Below are 22,161 nucleotides of genomic sequence, written 5' to 3' on the forward strand. Positions count from 1 at the left end.
GAATGATTTTAAATCATGACTTTTACACTTTCCTTTCTGTTTTAATTAGACACAGGCAGTTCTGCGACAAGCCTGGCTTGAAAACATCCGTCCAGTTTTGGTGATTAATAAGATAGATCGCTTGATAGTGGAACTGAAATTCACCCCACAGGAGGCCTATTCTCACCTCAAGAATATTTTAGAACAGGTATTTTATCCTTGACTTCAGTATTTTAAAAATTAGGGCTCAAAGAAGAGTTGTAAGGAAGTTGCTGAGTTGATTATGAGGCATTGCTACAGAAAATTTATTTATAACTTTTCCACTGAAGATTCATATGTGTTGGTGTTGTCATACTACAAGAGAGGCAACAGGACAAGCATCCTCTCAGGAGTACCCTCCATCTCCTGGAAGCATCCTTGAGTATAAAGCTTGGACAAAGGTTTTAATGCTCTCTTGTTTAAAATCTTGTAGTTTCATTCCAAAGTGAAGCAATATTAGGAAGCTCTTTGGTTTTTTTATTACCTGTTTTTAGATGAAGTTTTACCCAAGCATTCATTCATTTATTTATTCAGCAAACATTTACATAGCTATGTGTTGAATAAATGAATTCTTGGATGGCCAGTGTATGCTAGGGATTGTGAATATAAAGACAGACAGGTCGGAGTCCCTATTTTCAAAGCTCTCACAGTGTGATGGGAGAGACAAATAGTTAAAAGAGATATTTGGAGAACAATGAGATAAGCCCTGGGTGTGATTTGAGAGCATAAACTGTGGCCTCCTCACCCAGACTGGGTCAAGAGGGAAGACAGAGTTAGGAAAAGTCTCAACAGAAGCCCTGAGATGGAATAAAGGTCATGTTTGCCAGGTAAAGTATTATGGCAGGGGCATTCAAGAGAGAAGGAATAAGATGTACAAAATCATAAAGGCAAGAAAAAGCATAGTACAATGTTTCATTCAAAGAACTGCAAATTATTTGTTATAGCTGAAAAATTAGATCATGTTAAGCAGTGCCAAGAGGTGAGAGTAGAAAGAATTACAGAGTTTAGATTACGGTGAACCTTGTATGCCATGCATGGAGGTTTGAATTTTCCTCTTCAAGACAATGGAGCAGCACTGATGAGACCAACTTGAGAATACTTATTTACTGAAAGGAGGAAATGATAAAGATGGAGCAGTGAAAGGGAATGGATCAGTGGATCTAGTTCCCTTTAGAGACACATAGGAATGGCACAGGTGAAATCCTCCTGCCCTGCAGTGGAAGGAGAAGGGCCAGTGGTATTGGCAGATATACGTGGGGTGGAGTTATAGTTTGGAGTATGTGGAGCTTCCAGGGTTTCTGAACAGTAGGTTTCATTTTCTCTCTGAGGTAGGAAATAAGATTACTTACTTGGGGGTGAAAATAGTTGAGGGTTAGAGGTTGGGAAGAGGGCGTGGAGAGGTGAAAAGTTCAAACAGCTGATCTGAGAATTGACGAGGGAGTTGACTAAAGTTACAAACTAGGATGTGGGAGTTGGAAGCTATGAATTCCTAGTGACATCAGGCCCTGGTACTGAAAAACAAGTTAAAGATATGACATGCTAGTGTTTGCATTAAACTGATAATTACAAAAATGACCTTTCAGAAGGCTTACAATTTAGTTTTGCTGGGTGTAGAAAGAGTGGGTTGATAACATTTAAGTTATTTATTGTTGTAAATGTCAACTCCATCCGTGTGTGCTTAACATGAGCCCAAACTGTGACCGATGATTCTAGGGTTAACAAGGGTTGGACAGGGTGTCTCCTCCTGTGGGCGTGCTGAGCATCTGAATGACATTCTGCCATTTCACCATCTCTCCTAGATTAATGCACTCACAGGAACTCTTTTTACTTCTAAAGTCCTAGAAGAAAGAGCAGAGAGAGAGGCTGAATCCCAAGTGAATCCACATTCTGAACCAGGAGAGCAAGTGTATGACTGGAGCACCGGCTTGGAGGACACGGATGATTCTCACCTGTACTTCTCTCCAGATCAGGGGAACGTGGTGTTTACAAGTGCAATAGATGGCTGGGGCTTTGGGTAAGTCTGTTTGAATTTAACTAAATCTCTTTGTGGATTTTATATACAATTGATTTTTTAAAATTAAACTTTTTATTTTGAGATAATTGAAGATGCACATTCAGTTGTAAGAAAGAATACAGAGAGTTCTCTTGTACCCTTTACCCAGTATCCCCAAGTAGATTCATGTTGCAAACTGTAGTACAATGTCATATTGACATTGACATTGAATTGATACAGTCCATCACCACAAAGATCCTTTATGTTGCCCTAATTTAGCCACACCTACTTTCTTCCCCCAACCCCTCCTTAACCCCTGGCAACCACTAACTGTTCTCCATGTCTATACTTTGTTATTTCAAGAATGTTATAGAAGTGGAATCAAACGGTATCTAACCTTTTCTAGATTGGCTGCGTAATTCTCTAGAGACTTAATCTAAGTTGTTGCATGTATCAATAGTTGGTTCCTTTTTATTGGTTAGTAGTATTCCATGGTATGGATATGTCACAGTTTGTTTATTCACCCAGAACGACATCTGGGTTTTTTCCAGTTTTTGGCTGAGTAAAGCTGCTATAAGCACTTATGTTAGGTTTTTATGTGAACATAAGTTTTTATTTCTCTGGGATGAATGCCCGGGAGTGCATTTACTGGGTCATCTGGTAGTTGTATGTTTAGTTTTTAAAGAAACTATCAAACTGTTTCCAGAGGGGATGTACCATTTTTCATTTCCACCAGCAATGTGTGAGTGATCCAGTTTTTCTACATCTTCACCACCATTTGGTGTTTTGTTGCTGTTTTTTTAAGCCATTCTCATAGGTGTGTACTGATGTGTTATTGTGGTTTTAATTTGCATTTTCCTAGTAGTGATGTTGAACATCTTTTCATGTGCTGATGTGTCATCTGTCTATTCTTTTGGGTGAAATATCTCTTCATGTCCTTTGCTCCTTGTCTGTCTTTATTTTTTTTTTTTGAGGTATTATTGACATAATATTAGTTTCAAGTGTACAACCTAATGATTTGATATTTGTATATATTACAGAATGATCACAATAAGTCTAGGTAACATCCTTCATACATAGTTACGAAAAGTTTTTTTCTTGTCATGAGAACTTTTAAGATGTACTCACTTAGCAACTTTCAAATACGGAGTACAGTTATATTAACTATAATCACCATGCTGTACATTACATCCCCATGAGTTATTTATTTTATTGTACCTTTTGACCCCCTTCACCCTGCCTCTGGCAACTGCCAGTCTGTTCTCTGCGTCTGTGAGTTTGGTGGGGTTTTTTTTCCCTTAGATTACACGTATAAGTGAGATCACGTGGTATTTGTCTTTGTCTGACTTATCTCACTTAGCTTTTATTTATCTATACTAGCAGAAGTTAGTATGGAAAGAAACTAACTTTATTGAGGATGTACATATTCTAGGCATTGAGTTAGTCACTTAAATATTTCATTGAATTCTTAGAATAGTCCTTTTAAATAGATATTAATATTTTTTATCTAAGGCTCAAAGACACTGAGCAATTTGTTTAACATCCCTCAGCTACTAAGTGGCTGAGCTGGTATTAAGTTTAAAGTCTGCCTGACACTGCAGTCATGCTTTCTTACCATGGTGCTTCTACAGGTTCTTCGCTATAGAATGTAGGGACCCTTGTTTCTTCTTACTGCCCCTTCTAGATATGTACTTATGGCTGGGGCCTTAGTGATACCAGTTTTTAGAATGAGGTAGGTAGTTGATTACATTTCTTAACTACAACCATTACTGACTTGTGGAATCAGAAAATTCACATATAATTAAAGAATTATTACTTTGACAAAAATGTCTTCAGCTTAGATAAACAGTTGTGAGACTGTAATGAACTTTACTTTAGTCGTGGGATTAATCTTGCATATAATTTACAGGGATAATAGAACCAGAAATAATGCATCAGGTGAAAACAAAACCTATTCATGAAACATATGTCAGTATGAGCTGGAAATGGGAAAGCAGAAAGATCAGAAGTTGACCCGAATGCGCAGCTTGGGAGTAGGCTAACCAGTCTTGGCTGTTTCTTGTCCTCGTTTTCACAGGAACTTGCTCTTCCTCTTCCTTTTACTGAACACATTTTGCCTTGGGCCGTACAATAAGTTATAATACCATGATTTTTCTGTGTTAGTTTGTGATAAATTATAGATACCTTAGTCCACTTGGTTCGTATAAAGGTCATACAAGACTTAGATTCAGATAATGGGTATGTAATGAAAATGGAAATTACAAACCTGCTGAAAATGTGCACTTTTCATATGTGGTTGATGACTTGCCATTATCACCTTTGTGGGCCTTAGTTTCTTCTTCTGGAAAATGAGAATATGGGGCTAAGGTGATTTCTAAGAATTTCTTTGAGCTAAAAAAGTACAGTGATTTATTCAGTCATATAACAGGGTCAGACTTGATGATTTCCTGATTTGTAAGCATTTTGCTATGAGACACAAGGTGAGAGGCTTCTCCTTTTCTTGTAATGATTTTCTTAAATAGTTTAATGTTTTTGTGAATTTTACTCTAAATCTCACAAATAGAGAGAAGTTTGTTGTGGAAGAAGGAATGGGGAGAGGCTTGAACAGATAGAGTAAGGGTAACTTCTGTATCCTGCACAACTTTGGACATTTTACCTACTTTCAGTTAATAAGTGAATTCCCCTGTATTAGACAAGGTCGTATTTAGAGATCTGCTAGTGCCTGTTGATTTATGGGAAATGGTGGTGGAAATGGAAGCACTGCAGACCCTTTCCTTCTAATTTTCTTCTAAAATGTCAGCGAATAGGAAAAGTTGGTGACTTCATCTATCACAAAAGTGGGAAATGAGCACGTTTCAGAACTTGGAAGATGGTGCTATAAACTCTTCTACAGTGGGACAGGCTCCAGAAGTGTGACTAGTGGCAGAACCTAGGTCTTTGGTGTAAATCTGCCTTGGTAATAGATGTTAATCCAGCAGAATCTGCTCTGAAAAAGCAGAAACACGTTGACTTGGGTAGGTGGCAGCAAGAATCTAGTTCCTGTTTTAGGTAAGTAGAACTGAGGCCCAACCCCATAAAACAGGGACAGGAAAAAAGAGACAATGGAAAGCCCTTCCTAATAGTTTTGTCTTTGTCCACTAGTGTCTTAGAATCCTGCAATTAGCAATCCATTGGGTAGCTTGTATGCAAAAGAGTATGTGGCCCAGTAATTTCATGCTTAGCCGAGTTGTCATTCAGGAGAATAGGCGAAAGATAGACTGGTCTGTAAAGTCTTGGAAAATGTTCTGCAGCTCTTTTCTGAGACTCTTATTTGAAGTTACTTTGTAGAGGAAATGAATTAAAATAGAATTAAAAAATGGAGAAGTTGTGCTAGACACTGTCAGTGTTTTAAAATTATAACTAACTAATGACAGATAAATGAATAAAAGCCCTAAGCAATAAGAGGGAAAGTGTTGATGTTAATAAGAAAATTTTGTGGTAACTATGGGATGAAAAAGAATGAAAAGGATAAAACAAGATTGTGAAAGATTTATGTACCTTTATATCTATGCATGTGTAAATAAATGATGGACTAGAAAAGGGTTTGAGGACAGTGGCCTAAGCAAATGGACAAATTTCTTACTATAATTTATGATTTTGATAGAGGTTTTAGACTGTTTGTGAAAATCTTTCAGTTTACCACTTCTCAAATTAAAAATGGGACATATATCTGACACATTGTTGTAAAACATAAAAGAAAATATAACAGTCTGGGTAGCACAAGTCAACATTTAAAAAAAAATCCTAGAAACGTGAGCAGAAATCATACTAGAAATCCACCTGATCAGAAGAGCTATGACAGGGGCCGGCCCAGTGGCGTAGCGGTTACGTTCACGCATTCTGCTTCAGCGGCCTGGGGTTCGCCGGTTTGGATCCTGGGCACAGACCTACTCACTGCTCATCAAGCCATGCTGAGGCAGCATCCCATGTAGAAGAGCTACAACTCTACAACTGTGATGCACAACTATGTACTGGGGCTTTGGGGAGAAAAAAGAAAAAAGAGGAAGATTTGCAACAGATGTTAGCTCAGGGCCAATCTTCCTCAAAAAAAATAAGAATTATGACAGTAAGTGTATGAAATCCCCCATTGAGGAGATAAAGTTTTTACAAGAAGGAAATTTCATTAAAAAAAAAAAAATCCAGGTTTGCTACGTAAAATAGGTAAACATAAAACATAATGGACAGGGGGTAAACACCAAAACTTTGGCTCAATATGTCAATCAAATGTGAACAAAAAAAGTATGTTTGGCAATATTAATGATAAACGTAGCAGAATTTATGGCAAATGTATTGTGACATAATGGATAATTGACACATTTCAGTAGTGAAGGGTTTTTTTTTGTTTTAATTTCTTTCTTTTTTTTTTTGTGAGGAAGATCAGCCCTGAGCTAACATCCATGCCGGTCCTCCTTTTTTTTTTTTTTTGCTGAGGAAGACTGGCTCTAAGCTAACATCTATTGCCAATCCTCCTCCTTTTTTTTCCCCAAAGCCCAAGTAGATAGTTGTATGTCATAGCTGCACATCCGTCTAGTTGCTGTATGTGGGACGCAGCCTCAGCGTGGCCAGAGAAGCGGTGCGTCGGTGTGCACCCGGGATCCGAACCCGGGCGGCCAGTAGTGGAGCACGCGCACTTAACCGCTAAGCCAGGGGGCTGGCCCACAGTAGTGAAGGATTTAACTCTGTGTCAACAATCATAACAAGTGCATGAGACAACAATGGAAGTATAAGTAGAAATCTACAGGCATGTGGTTTGGGGAGATTTTACTGAGTCACGGTCAGACTGTTAATAGGTCAAGTAAACAGAAACATAAACCATATGAATAGTATAATAATTAAAGTCAGAATTTGTTTTAAGTGTCAGTGAAGGATATAGAAAAATTGCTCCTATATCAGGCAAAAAAAAAATACAATGCAAGTTCAAAAAATATGAAAATTTTGGAAGTTTGTTGTGCTAATCACTCAGTCATTATCTCTAGTTTTAACCATCTAAGACTAGACCCAAGTTGCCAACATGGAGATCAAAGTGTTGGCTTTATTCCTCGAGAGCCCAAGGAGCATCACTCTAGAGAACAGTGCTCCCTGGTAAAGCTAGGTTGGTGAAGGTGCTTGGGCCGTCAGGCCTCAGTGGTTGCTTCCTCTTGTTTCCCTTGTGTAGGTCCTGGAGCGGATCTGCAAATCTGCCTTGGGGAGTACAGCCTACCTGGCAAAATCAAGTGTTGACAAATGGAAACTGCAGGGAGATACGGGTCTACTGACTTGCATCTGGAAGAAAGGTTCTGTGCCCTGCTGTAGGTGCATTAACCACAGGAAGCCAGGGAGAAGGCCTGGCGCTTTTTACTATCCCTAGAGTAGGCAGTAAGGCAGAGCCTGTCTGCTTTTTGAGGCATAAGAACTCCACCCAGTGCACATGGGCTGTGGACCTCCTCCTCACTTGTAGAGTGGCAGCTCCTGCAGGAGAGACACCAAGAGGGCTCCTCTCAGCCCTCCATACTAGGAAAGCTGTAGGTCTGTGGAGTGAGGTGAGAATTTGTGGAGAGAAGAAGGGTTCCCTCCTTCGAAAAGATAAAAAAAAAGTTATAAATTAATAATATAGAAATAATATAATAGAAACTAAAATTTTGGAAAATTAAAAAAAAAATACTAAATAAATAATTGTTGGATCAAATGGGAAATAAAGTTTACGATAGCAAATTACTTTGAAAGCAGTAGACCCTTGAGGCCAGCTCCAGAATGTCAGCAGTCTGTAACTGTATAATTTAAATTTTTATTCCTGGTTGAGTATTTTTCTCTCCCTTGGTTCTCAGTGAGAGGGGACTCTGGATATTTACCTTTAGCAGTTTCTGTATTGTCTGTTTTTGCTTCTAAGCTACTGCCTGATGCTCTTCACATCTCTGGTTCCGACCATAATTATTAACTTCCACTCCTGCAGCTTCTTATTGCTCCCTCCAGGCTTCCATTATTGTGAGAGAATATCAGCTAATTGGACTTGGTTGTAGTTAATCCCTGGATTCCAGCAATACCACGGTTGCTGGCTGACGTGTAAAGAATTGTCTCGAGTGTGTTAACTTTTGATTCCTTGTGCAGTGGAGAAAATAGCAGGCATCTGTTAAGGTGCTGGTAGTTTGAGAGTTGGATTCAAACCTTAGATTAAACTTCCCTGCAGAAAAGATATTTTTTCTAGGACCTTTATCCAGGCGATGCATACGCTATGTACAGCATCCTTATTTGTCGAGTGACTGCTCTCACATGGCTGGGGTTTACAGTAGAGCAGACCTGGTGCTAACACGTTTCTCTGAGGGCTGAGGAGAGTTAAGTAAGTGTGTGATGTTTCACGTTTAATCCAGGATGGTAATAAGCCTCTTTTGACGGGTTCTGGCCCTGGAGTTTGTTTTCTTTGTGAGCAACAGGCACCTATAGAGTGAAGGGCTAAAACAAAGTTTATTGTTGGTATAGTTGTGATGGGCAGCTGGAGCCTATATTTCTTTAGCTGTTGTTCCTCTTACCTTGTTCTGTGCATGGAGAATTAAGAAAGGGAACTATAGAGTGAATCCTAGTTCATGTGAACGTAGAGAGGGTTGGACAAGAGCGCGGGCCCTGGAGCCGCATTGCTTGGCTTTGAATCCCAACTTCACTTATTACCCATGTAACACCCTGTGCTTCATTATCCTTTTCTTCAAAATGAGGGAGATAATTAGTATCTACCTCTTAGGACAGTTGAAATGATTATGTTTAGTAGTACATTTAAAGCACTTTGAACAGTACCTGGCACAGAAACACTCAGGGGTTAGCTGTACTCATACTTATTATGGTTGTTGTTAATAACATGAACACTTGCTTTCCTTTCAGAATTGAGCACTTTGCCAACATCTACAGTCAAAAAATTGGCGTCAAAAAGGAAGTTCTTTTGAAAACCTTGTGGGGAGATTACTATATAAATATGAAGGCTAAGAAGATTATGAAGGTTGACCAGGTAGTGTGGCATATGTCCCTTTCAGTTGTTGGTCACGTTCTTGCCCTGTGAAAACCTGTACTGTAACACCTTTAAGAGATGTAATTTGGCTTTGGTTTGTGGTTTATGCCGGTCTGTTCATGAGGGATTTTTTACTGTACGTATTTGGTTAAAGCTTATGAGTCTTATATTCAAGTATTGCTTTGAGTTCTTTAAATATAGAGAACAAAGGATTGCTTTGTTTTTTTAGAGGATCCCAAGTCTCAGATCCTGGGCACTTGAAGACACATATTTTCCACCGTGCATTTGTGTGTCCTCTTCACCACAAAGAGACATCACTTACAGACATCACTGTATGGCCCACACTGTATTCCTAGTCTCAGCCGAGGTCTCTCACTGAATGCCATTAACTGTGCAGTGCTGATGGGAGAGGCAGTGCTCCCTGGAACCTTCCTTCTGTGCATAGAGGTGCTGCAGGACTGCTGAGTCACAGCCTCAAAGGATGCTTTTTTTGAAGCTTGTTTTTTATGTAGAATTCAGGATTTTATAAATTTATTCTCATTGAAGAGCATATATATGGCCTTTAGAAAGTACTCATATATATAAAGCCACAGGAAAGAAAAAACTTGAAAGCCACACCGCTAATGCTATGGTTTTAATTTCTGTCCTGCTTTCTGGATAGATGCATACATCCCTCAGTGGAGAATTATGCTGTTTATACAGCATGGCTGCGTTCTTGCTTGACATCGTATCGTGAACATTTTCCCTTGCCATTAAAAGCTTTCTGTAAACAGTATATTTAAAAAGGAGCCAGTGTAGTGAAGTGGGAAGGAGCATAGCTTGAGGATCTGACTCTGTTTGAATCTCAGCTCCAGCACTTCCTAGCTCTGTGACCTTTGTCTCACTTGTTTCAACTGCAAAATGGAGATAGTAGTACTTACCTCATAGATTGGTTGTGATGATTATATGAAATAATCCAGGAAAAGTGTTTAGAACAGTTCCTGTCACATAATAAGTACCTCATTTTATTTTCTGGGTGCATTGTCATTTATGTAATCATACCCCTAAGATTGGACATAGTTTTTATTTCTGTTTTTCAAACGTTTTGATATTATGAATAAAGCTACGATGGACATCTTTGTGCGTAAATTTTTATGTCTTCACGATGACATTTATCCAAGCATTCAAAGGTAATGTCTTAATTTCCTACTACCTTGCCAATAACTCTTCAGAAAGGGGGTATCAGTTTATATTCTGTCTCATGTATATGTGAGAGTATCCATCTCAAGGTGCTCTTGCTACTTGGCACAGTTTGGTAAGAGAAATGGTAGTTTTTCTTGTTTTTTTAATATCCTCTTCCCTGATGTTGAACATTGTTTATGTTTAGGAACATTCTTCAGGGAAGTCCATGGAAAGGCCTACACGTATAGCGTGCAGTTGTAGCTCCCCACTTGGGTACTGTGTATTCCTTTGATGGCAGTGGAGGGGCACCTGCAGTGATATGTCCCCTAAATGGTCTCATTGTTCGTGAAGTCTGTGGCTCCCGGAGGAAGAGAACAGTGGGTTATTGTTGGTTGCAGATTCTTGACTGTTTAGAGCTGTAGCCCAGGTTTGTTTCCCGGTCAGGGAACCATCCCACATATCTGTCGGTTGTCATACTGTGGTGGCTGTGTGTTGCTGTGATGCTGAAAGCTATGCCACTGGTATTTCAAATACTAGCAAGGTCACTCATGGTGGACAGGCTTCAGCAGAGCTTTCAGACTAAGACTAGGAGGAAGGACCTGGCCACCCACTTCTGAAATAATTGGCCATGGAAACCCTGTGAAAAGCAGCAGAGCACTGTCTGATAGAGCGCTGGAAGATGAGATGTCTGATAGAGCGCTGGAAGATGAGATGTCTGATAGAGCGCTGGAAGATGAGATGTCTGATAGAGCGCTGGAAGATGAGATGTCTGATAGAGCGCTGGAAGATGAGATGTCTGATAGAGCGCTGGAAGATGAGATGTCTGATAGAGCGCTGGAAGATGAGAGGACGGCACAACAAGACCGGGTAGGGTTCTGCTCTGCTGTGTACCGGGTCGCTAGAGTCGAAATTGACTCAAGGGCACTAACAACAAAGACCATTCTTATCACTACTTTCATCTACTTTACTGTTGAATAAATATTTTCAAGTAGAAGTGCGACATACTGATAATAAAACATGTCAAGAATGAATATGTAAGATACTATTAAATATTCAGAAATTTAAGCCCATGTATTCTTTTTACAGGCAAAAGGAAAGAAACCTTTATTTGTACAGTTGATCCTGGAAAATATATGGAGTTTGTATGATGCTGTCTTGAAAAAGTAAGACTGTTATAAAATAGTTTATCTTTGGGTGGTATACTTTGCCTCACTTTCCAGTTTGATGAGTCACTTCAGAAAGCTGAGATAGACTGAGAAAGTGAACAGAGCCTTTACAGATGAGTTGATTACAGAGCTGGAAACAATTTAAAGGAGTATGTGTAACCCAAGTAAAGAGCGACAGGAGGGATAGAACAGCAATATTTTATAGAGTGCTGAGGTGAAGAGATAAAAGGACAGAAGGAAACATTGGACCTTTGTTTTTACAAACCTGATTTAAAATAAAATAGTAATTGTAGTAGAAAAGGTGCTTGATATCTAGGATCATTAATGGGGAACTTGGGAAATAACTTACCTGATACAAATGGAAAAGAAAGTTTGCTTTAGTAAATTTACTTTGTAAGTTATTCTAGATGTAGAATAATGATTTTTTAGCATTTATTTGCAAAACTGCTTTATCAGTTGACCAAGTGTGCTTAAGGAGATTGTGGAATGGTGCTTCATGGGAAGTTTTGAAGAGAAGTTCATTTGAAAGTATGAGAGTAGAGGTTGAGCAGTCCTCTACTGTAGCAGGACCCCTTCCAAGCATTTTTAGTTTTTCGTAGAAAAAGCAATATATTAGGAATAAATATGTAAAATAATGTTGAGTTCCTTTTTCTCACTGCTCCTTCACATCTTTATGTGACCTTTTTCCCCGCAATCTTGTATGTTTACTATAGGGACAAAGAAAAAATTGATAAAATCGTGACTTCTTTAGGATTAAAAGTTGGAGCCCGGGAGGCACGGCATTCAGATCCTAAAGTTCAAATCAATGCCATTTGCAGTCAATGGCTACCCATATCCAGTGCTGTTCTTGGTATCCTTTATTTTAATGGTTTTTTATGAAATCATATATTTGACAAAACAAGAAAAAACAATGTGTTATTGACTACCAGGAAATCCTCTGGAAATAATGCGTTCCAATCCAGAGTAAGTCTTCTGTGGTTATTTAGTGTTCTACCATGAAACTGTATTTAATACTTTAAAAACAAATATAACAATACTAATTAGTAATAGTACTAATACCAGTCTGAATAAATGTTCTCTTAAAAAGACTTTTGTTTAGCAATATGTAAAAGTAAAAACTTTTGGACTAAGATTTAACATGTAAGTAGTTAATTTAGATGTTTGTGTTAGATCACTGTTTCATTTTAGTATCATATTTTCCCTAGCTTGTTGGTATTTTCTATCATGTTAGTGATTCCAAGAAGACTCAATTTTAAATGGCTTACATTAACTTAAAGTAATTGTGTGGATGAATTTACTATGTTCTTTTCATTGATCTGTGTGTACGAAGCCGTACCCATGTGGTGGGCTAGGGGGGCAGCATCCTGGGAGTGGACCAGCAGTGGACCACAGCCCAGAGCTGTGAGGGACACATACCCCTACAGTGACACTGGCTTTGGTAGAGGACCTTCTTGTATCACAGCTAGTGGCTCATGGTTGTTTTAAACCATATGAAAAATTTCGAGGTCACAAGTAGCCGAGCTGCTAAGCTCTGTTGTCCTCATGTATTCCATGGGCCATCAGTATTAGAATGTCTGTCATGAGGATCCTTGCTGGGCTTTGGAGAGTCTGTGAACTCCCTGCAATTGTATCCATATCGTGAGATGTGATGCATAGAGTAATGCTGGCTTACAGCCCAGGCATTGTATAGACACACATTGTTACCTCAATATTTAGTGCATACTGTGAAGCTGTGCCTTGGTGGAGGGCATTCGCTCAAGGTTTTGAGTCCTTAACCGCAGACTTCAGCTATGGTATGTCAGAAACTTCCTAGTCCACTTGATATTACAGCTGAGAGAGTGGAGAAACTGATGTGCACAGGATCACAAACGTTTGACTCTCTTCCACTGGAAACCCAGGCACTGAAAGCAGGTGAGGTAAAGATGAACATGGCATGTACCATGGTTTTGATTGTCCTAAAATCAAGGCTGCTTTAGACCAATTTGCTGAATGCTAGTTTGCTAAATGGCTAAATGGCCAGTTCCACAAATAATTTCACAAATCACTATTTCACCAGTTTTTTCCCCCTCCAGCATTTCAGTTTTGCTACAGCTATTTTGCTCTGCCAGTGGTGTGGGAGCCTAGAGACTCTAAGACTCCTCTCTTCTGCCCTGATCACATGTCATAATCACGCTGTATTCCATCCTCCTAAATAGTCAAGATGTACTCCTGAACTGCTGCATCACTGCCATTTCTCTGTCCCTAGGGACTGTGGAAAAGTGGTTCCAGGGGCAGTGCTGCTCATTAGAAGCCCTATACTCACGTTTCCCCATGAGAGGGAAGCCTCCCATTCCAGGCTCTGTAAGGCTCCGTGAAATCCATCTGTATGTACTCACTCTCCCCTGTTCTTTGCCTCGCATTCTACTGTTGTTCAATCACCCCGCTGTTATTCTCAGGGCCACTGGTGGCTTTCCTGTGTTAAATCTAACGGCCAGTTCTCAATCCTCATCTGACTAGACCTGTCAACAGAATTTGACACAGTAGGTCACTCCTTTCTCCTTGAGAGACTTTGTTCCCTTGACTTCCAGACTTCCACATGCTTCCACTTTTCTCCCTGACTCCCTGGCTATTTATTCTTAATCTCTTTTTCTGGTTCCTCTCCTTCTCCCTGACTTTTTAACTGTAGGGTATCCCAAGCAAGGCTCAGTCTTTGGACCTCATCTATTTTCTACCTGCATTTACTCTCCTTGTGATCTCGTCCAGTCTCAAGGCTTGACATGACAATGATATGCTCGTAATTCCCACGTCTGTATCTCAAGTGCAGATCTGTTCCCTGAACTCCAGGCTCATATCTCCAGCTGCACACCCCCTCTCTCCTCTTGGCTGTCTAAGAAGCATCTTAAATTTAACATATCCCAAACTGGGCTTCTTATCTGATCCCCCAACCTGCTTCTCCTAGTTATTCCCACGTCAGTTATAAGAACCTCCATCCTTTCATTTGCTCAGTCCAAAAAACTTTGGAGTCACCCATGGCTTTTATATTTAATTCATGCCTCTGCATCCAATCCATCTGCAAATCTGTTTATTCTTCCTTTGAAATATATCCAGAACTCAACTACTTCCCAGCATTTCCACTTCTGCCCCCTGGGCAAGCAACCACGATCACTCCCCTGGTGGTTGTAATAGCTTTCCAACTGATGTCCCTGCTTCTGCTCTTGATTCTCTTTAGTGTTTTCTCAACACCTCAACCAGAGGCATCCTGTTAAAAGAGGGAATGTGAGTCGGGGCATGTCGTTCTGTTCCTCAAAACCTTTCACAGGTTTCCCAGGCAAGACTTCTGATAGATGTTTAATTTTTGCTTCCTAGACTATTTTTCTTCTTTGAATTTCACTGTTGAATTCTTTATATGTAAATTATTTTGATGTGATTTTTTAAAAAAATTACTAACCAGAGGTTTTATACCTTCAATGTAGGGTAAGAAAAATGTCAATATGTTGATAGGAAATTTGTTAAAATTTATAGATTTAGGGAAAATTGACATTGTTATAGTATTGAATCTTAATTTATTTCTTAAGTTTTTTTTGTTACTATCATGATAAGATATTTTTGTCCATTTTATTTTCTAACTTGTTATCGTAGGAGATTAGAAAAGCTATTGATTTTTACGTATTTTATTAACAAGCTGCCTTGTTGAGTGTTGCCTTTTGGTAACATTTCTCTATTCTATCCCTTCTCCACTGGAAGAGTTTATTAGGGCTTGTAGTGGGTGGTTAACCCCTTCCCTAGCTGCAGCTCTATATAGGAGTTCCCCCAGTCCTCCCCGCTCCCGGGTAATGTTGCTTTTCTTTCCTCATGTCTGTCAATTCTACTTGCTCTTGCTCTACTGTTCTTTTCGAGTAATTTTACACTTTTCTAAAATGGAATTTTTATTGTAGTTGTAAGAGATTATAGGCTGCTTACATATTTAGATGGTGCCATATTCTAAACATTTTATTTGTTTTCCAGGAATTTAATAATGGGAAAAAATAGTGACGTTTTTACTTCCTGTTTGTTTAGCTTTTATGAAATGTGGAAGCGAAGAGACTGCTCCAGTTATTATCTTTGTTTCCAAAATGTTTGCAGTTGATGCTAAGGCTTTGCCTCAGAATAAGCCAAGGTAAGGAGAAGGAGAAGTTGGGCTGGGCCAGGAAGGTGGTGTATGTTGGGGTACAGTGGGGTGTGGGTGGGAGTGTGCAGAGACTACTTTTCCTCCTCAACCCAGAAACCATATTGAGCAACCCCCGTGGTAACATAAAATGTGCACAGTACTGTATCTTTCTGTGATACCTCTCTAGGAGACAGTTGTTGAAATCAGCTCTGGGACAATTGATCTGAAGTGATGTAAATTTGAAGCAGAGTAGTAGTGATGGTAGCAGTAGCCACAGTGAACTTATTGAACATCGGGCAAGGTCTTATCTAAGCCTGCCTCGTCTGCCTCCGTGGAGATTGATGAGTGCATGAGCATCTCTACTGCTGATCTCGGTGGGGGCTACCTCTCTGGAGATTTATGAGTGCGTATCTCTGCTGATCTATGTGTGTATTGTGTGTGTGTGGTGGGGAACGGGGTGGTGGCAGGAGGCGGCTCTGGGAGATGGATTATTTCTCAAGTTTCCAGAGTCTTTGAGAATCTATTCTACTTCATCTGGGTTTTTCTTATGTATTCCCCTTCTTCCCAGCTCCACTGCCTTCCCCACTAGCTTATATCCTGATCATTTCTTGTGAGAACTATTGCAGCAACCTCCTAGCTGGTTCCCCTGCCCCAGTCTCTAGCTCTGCCAATCCATTTGCTGTCTTTCCTTCAGTATGGTTTTGGTGTCTGGAATGAAAAGATTCCCTTGATGTGGGTGCTTGGAAGCTCCTCTTCTATACTGCCCATATCTACTCTGGGCATTCTGTGAAGGAATCTTTCGAGTAATCTGAGAGAAAGAATGTAAATACTACTTCTTAAAAAGTTTCTGGTACCTCAGGCAGCATCTTAAGTCTTACTCCTCTGTCTTATAAATAATAATGATAATAACACTAATAATTGGCTGCAATTTATTAAGCTCTTATAATATTCATGCCTTGCCATTGATTATGCCATTTAGATCTAACAATTCTGCCACAGAAGTATTTAGTATTTCAGTTTTACTTGTGAGGAAATTAAGGATCTTTAAAATGATTAAGTAGTGTGCTCAAGGTCATATAGCTAGAAGGAGGCCAAAACAGTATTTGAATCTAGGTCTGTCCAGTTTTAATGCCTATGGTCTTCCACTTTGCTATGTGGAATCTGACCTTAGTCATCCTATGTGACTTTTTAACCTCCACTTCTGAATCCAGGCAGGCGGGCAGCCTTCCAACCTACCTGTCCTTTTTAATTCTGGGCATTGCTTTTGCTGTTTTCAGCTGTAATCTATCAGAAATTCTTACTGAATACTTACTTGCTGATAAGTACCTGTTAGATAACATTCTGTTAGGAGTTTTTCAGGCAGTTTCTCAACCCGCAAATCCCTGAGCCTTCGTATTGCTTTTGCTTCCTTCTTGAGAACTAACTTCTAATAATAATAAGATGCTATCTTCAGACAGAAGCCACTTTTCTTGGTCTCTTGCTTGCCATCATCTCAGCTACCTGGTAGTGTGGTTACCTGTAGTACCAACTGCAGCCAGGCTACCAACCCTTTCTCTGACACTGTCGCAGCCCACCCCTGGACCAGCTACACAGAGGCCAGAGCATGAACATTCTGCTTGGAATCCTGAGGATAGATGGTTTTGTGTTCTTGTCTCTTTTCCTTTCCCCTCCAAATTCACCTCCACAACCTGCCGTTTGAATCTCCAGTCAACATTCTCACATCTGGTCTCTTTCATCTCTACTGTTGGTAACTACTGTCACTTCAGCAACTGTTGTCCGTGGTTAGCTCAGCTACAGCCTAAATAACTCACCACCCACAGCTTTTCCTTAACTAGTAGAGCTCTGTTTTCTCGCAAATAAATTCTGCTTTATTCTCAATAAATACTACAGATACACAATGCACAAATAATACAGATGCACAATGGGTACTTCATATACATCCTTGCTGATTTCTCCTCTGTCTGCTCTGTTTCCCTCTACCATCACTCCCAATGCCCACAGCAATGCCTGGCACATAGTGGGCGTTAACTGGGTGGATGGATAAATACATAGATGGACAGCAAGCCTCTACACATTTGATGCTAACTTAATGAATAGAAATGCTAATTTATTTCAGATCATGTCATGAACTCAGGCAGAATGAGGACTTAATATATGTGAATGACTCTGCTTCTTTCTTAACCAAGGCTAAAATAAAACCACATTTACTTAATGTGATGATGATTTTATCATCTTTAATTCCTGCCGATTGGAAGACAGCCTGGTGATAATAAGCATAATTTGGAGTCAGATCTGGATTTGAATTATGGCTCTTCCATTTATTGTCTGTGTGACTTTGGGTCAAATTACTTAAATTTCCTAAGCCTCCGCTTTCCCATCTGTAAAATAGGGATAATAATATCTATTTCATTTAATTGTTGTGATAAATATGTGCTATAATCTATGTCAGATGATTGACACAATGTCTAGATTGCAGTGATCAGCCCGTGAGAAGAGACCGTTTCTCTTCAGATGCTAACAGGTGCCTCAGGTGTTTGTCCTCCCTGTTCTAATGATAATCTTGTCTTCTGCATTTATATTTTAATTCATACTTTTCAGATACTCTTATGAAATATTTTAGCAAAAGTCTAGAAACAAGCTAAGTTATCTAAGGATTGATTGAAGGCACAGCTGGAGTGTTTAGCCTAGAGAAGAGAAGGGTGAGGAGAAGGGCATGAGTACAGGTGATTGAAAGGAAAGTGGAGGGAGGTAGGTTTGTTCGATGTTGTTCCAGAGGACAGGACAACAGCCATGGATAGAAATTATGAGGAAGGCGATTCCGTCCTATACTTGAAAGGCCTTCTAACATTTAGAGCTTCCAGTGAAGAAGAGCTTACCTCTTGCAGTTCAAGTCAATGCCTCCAGTGCCGGCAGTTTTATTGCCTAACGACACCTGACCAAGCCATTCTCGAAGATTGGTCTCTCATATTTTTGTATCCTATGGCACAGCCCTGTCACCTACAGTGGGATGGGTCTGAGTGGAAGGGACCAACTCCTAGAACTGAACTCGTCCATTTTGAGGGGCAGGGTCTAAGGGAGGTAGAACTAGTGTCCAGTCCTGGTGGGAGGTCTTATCTAGCAAGTAGGTATCTGAAGAGTACAGCAGTGGACAGGGAGTGATTCAAACAGTCACCTTCCAGGGTGTACCACATGAAGTAAAAAGGAGGAAGAGGTTTTAGGGCACTTGGCATCAGGAGCTCCAAGGGTATGTGGCCATTTAGAATGCACGTGGACAGTGCATGTTCAGAATGGCCATCCATAAGGATTCTATTGCTTAAGGAGAGAGAAGAGGAAAGGGGCATGGCAAGGCAGAGGATGAGATTGTCAGTCAGGTGTCAAGTCAGAGAGCAGAGAGTAAAGCTGGAATCATAATGCCAAAGGGGAAGGACAACAGGGGAGGGAGGCACAAAGTGATAGGACCAGGCAAAGTGGCCCAGCTTCCAGAGCTAGAGCATAAAGTTAGGACCAGAGCATTAGCATGAGTGTCTCAATGCTCAGTCCAAGAGACAGGGCTAAAGATGCTCCACTTTTGCCAACTTTAGGGCAGGAGATGGTCTTGCTCTTGTGTTAGGACTGAGTATGCAGGTTGGTGCAGGAAGACCCACACATGGAAAAAAAGCCAAATCCTGGGGATTAGTGTACCTACTTGGTTTCTACCTTCCAAATCTAAACTCTCAGACAGAATGCCCATTTTTGTTCAACCTAGTGCTCCCCTTTTGTAAAGATTTTTTTTTGTTATTAAAGCTCTAAGTGCCCTCTTTGTGGCTTGTCAGACATGAGGATAATTCTTTAGGAAAAATACCTTAATTATCCCCTCCCTAGCCCCAGCCCGGACTAACCCCAACAGACACACAGACACATCCACACACTGCCTTTCCTATGGTGGTTCTTGGGTCTAATGATAGCTGATAATCACAATTTGTCCTTTTTGTCCTGCTGAATTGCCAGCATTCAGCCTGACCTTGAACTCTTCCTCTTGGACCCCAGTTCTCCATGAAGATATATTTTTGTACTTGTGGAGGAAACCTCAATTTCCTATTGAGGTCTTAAGCTTGTTTCTCTGCAGAGATGTTCTGTGCCCTGGTATCTGTTATTCGTTCCCTTCCTTTCGCTGTTCTTTGCCTCATCCAGAAGGAATATGGGTATCTGAGAAAGGTTCCATGCTATTCTGCATGGCTCTATGTGGGAACATGGGCTCTTTCATGTCAGTTCATAAGCTCAGAATAGCTGGGGACACAGCATTCTCAGAGAAAGCCTGATAGGCCTTCTCTCCTATTGCTACAGCTAGAGAGAGAACTTGGAGAAACCTTCTGCCTGGAAGGGACCTGGAACCCATCATCCTCTTATCCAGCCACGTTAATACTTGCTGTTTCCCTGCTTGAATGGACTGAGAGGTGCTTGATGTTGCCAGATGTTAACATATTTGTGATATCCTATAGACCTCTCACTCAGGAAGAAATTGCTCAGAGACGTGAGCGTGCAAGACAAAGGCACGCAGAGAAGCTTGCAGCAGCGCAGGGACAGGCATCCTCGGGGCCCAGCCAACATGGGAGTGCCCTTGAAACAAGTCCAAAGGGAGAAGAGCCCAGAGGTATGGCTTTCCTAAATAGGCCTTGGTGCAAAGTAGTTTTTACTTAACTTGGGACACTCATCCTTTAATTCTTGAGCTTTTAGCTTTAATTGTAGCTTTTATCAATATTCTTTCTTTCTTGGTGTTTCTTTCCTGAAACTGGGCCAAATAAGTCATATTCACTGTTCCCTCTGTGTTTCTAGGCAGTTTCTGGGTTGCAGAGAGTGTTCTTGGCACTCATTATTCTTTTGTTTCTGGCAGGTGATGAGCAGCAGGTAGAGGATATGACCCCTAAACCTGTGCCCCAGGAAGGAGACAGCCAAGAGTCTTTTATTGCATTTGCTCGAGTGTTCAGTGGTGTGGCTCGAAGAGGAAAGAAAATTTTTGTCTTGGGGCCCAAATACAGTCCAGTTGAGTTTTTGCAGCGGGTAAGAATTGGAAGTAAAATGTTAGTATATTGTTTCAGGGTTCTGATATCTTTTCAGATTGGCTGAGATTGGTAACTGCCTCCTTAGTAGATTTATTTTTGTCTGGAGAAAGGCACATTTGGATGAATCCATGTATCTCCTCTTGTGTTGCTTTGGTAAAATTTGGTAAACTTGTCTCACTTAGTAGCATTTAGGAAACTAAACCAGTGTATGAACCAAGTTTTCAGGCCTTATTTAATTAATTATAAGGCTTTTCTCTTCAAAGCTAGAGGAAAGAACTGGTAAGAACAGATGTCATGCTGCAGCCAGGGCAATGGCACATCTTCAAGAAATATGGAGATCCAAAAACTAGGTGCCGCAGGCCTAAGGCCTAGGCAGTGAGCAGGTGACAGACAGCAGTTGCATAGTAGGCAGCCGCCAGAAATTGATCAGGAGGGTCTCTACGCAGGTGAACAGTCAGCATCTAAATACACCTGAGCCAAAGGGCAAAAAAGAAACCACAGGCCAGAGCTTCTTAAAACAGTTTTGTACATTGGAAGGTATATACATAGTAATTAAGTAATAAAGGTCATAAGATGATGAAGATGCCAGAGGTCCAGGGAGCCAGTCAGGATCAGCAAGAAGCAGTAAGACCTTGTAAGATATGTGGCATCACGAGCAGAAAAGCACATGCTCCTCTCCTGGCGGTAAACCAGGGAAGCTAATGTACTTGGCTTAAGTGAGAGAGAGGAGGTGACAGTTGAAGGAAGTCTCTGCCATCAACTTTCCTTGCCTTGAATGCTTATTCCATCAGTTTTAGCAATTTAGTCCTTGGAGATTACAGGGCTAAGTGGTGGCTAAGCAGGCCTTGCTGGGCTGTGGTGTATTCTGATTTAGCAAGAAGGAGCACAGCAATTCATGTGTTTAGGGTTATATTTTATGGTAGGCTGAAAGTGCTGTCATGGCGTGCATAAAAACCCATTTGTGATAATCTTAACATTTTGGTTTAGGCGTAGTCGATAGTTTGTTATTTATCAGTAAGGGTCAAGTATTGGTTAATTTTTTTTCTTTTTTTACTCTTTAAACTGTCAAGCTGAGTAAGAAATTGTTACTTAGTAGAACACTGATTTATTGGGCATTATAAATTCCATGAGCACTCCTGTTCATCTTCTCTGCATAGAGTATCTTTGCTCTTGTGGGGCCAGAGGTTGAAATCAACTGCTCATGTGTCAAATGACTCGCGGAGCAGTAATGAAATGATTTGACAGCACAAATGACTCCTTATTTCAGTAATCAGAGCCCCATGAAATCTAACTCCAACCTACTTTTTTTAAAAAACTGTGAAATATTTCCAGCTTACTCCAGAAGTAAACCCTACCTGAACTTTTGTGTTTATCCTTTGTATTATATTTCTATTGCTGCATATTACCGATTCCCACAAATTGAGCAGCTTAAAACAATACACGTTTTGTTGTCTCCCAGTTTCTGCGTTTGGAGTTCAAGCATGGCTTAGTTGGTCCTGCTTAGTGTTTCACAAAGCTGCAACTTTGTGACTAGGTTTGTTTTCATCTGGAGGCTTGGCTGGGAAAGGATCTGCCTCCAGGTTTACTTAGGTTGTTGGCAGAATTCATGTCCCTGTCCCTACAGGGCTAAGGGCTCCAGATTCTTTCTG

The 22,161-nt window shown here is 40.4% G+C and overlaps 1 protein-coding gene across 5 annotated transcripts in view; it reads left to right on the forward strand.

Annotated features, from left to right (window-relative positions):
- EFL1 (elongation factor like GTPase 1) overlaps positions 1 to 22,161 on the forward strand; it is a 129,207-nt gene that overhangs the window by 21,598 nt on the left and 85,448 nt on the right. For 4 of the 5 annotated variants that reach the window (XR_015551651.1, XM_087429033.1, XM_004431997.3 and 1 more), the window contains exons 6-14: positions 50 to 187; positions 1,818 to 2,032; positions 8,897 to 9,020; positions 11,268 to 11,344; positions 12,061 to 12,197; positions 13,136 to 13,258; positions 15,383 to 15,482; positions 19,952 to 20,103; positions 20,344 to 20,510. Coding sequence is in view for 4 of the 5 variants with exons in the window: in XM_087429033.1 (XP_087285159.1) it covers positions 50 to 187; positions 1,818 to 2,032; positions 8,897 to 9,020; positions 11,268 to 11,344; positions 12,061 to 12,197; positions 13,136 to 13,258; positions 15,383 to 15,482; positions 19,952 to 20,103; positions 20,344 to 20,510 (1,233 nt within the window). In the remaining variant the exon portion in view is untranslated. Of the gene's footprint in view, positions 1 to 49; positions 188 to 1,817; positions 2,033 to 8,896; positions 9,021 to 9,398; positions 11,049 to 11,267; positions 11,345 to 12,060; positions 12,198 to 13,135; positions 13,259 to 15,382; positions 15,483 to 19,951; positions 20,104 to 20,343; positions 20,511 to 22,161 lie in introns of those variants that run through there. The other variant, XM_087429035.1, reaches the window with a different exon arrangement.

Source organism: Ceratotherium simum, chromosome 3 (assembly GCF_057802395.1).
Source record: "Ceratotherium simum simum isolate JZ-2026a chromosome 3, ASM5780239v1, whole genome shotgun sequence".
Lineage (NCBI taxonomy): Eukaryota > Metazoa > Chordata > Mammalia > Perissodactyla > Rhinocerotidae > Ceratotherium > Ceratotherium simum.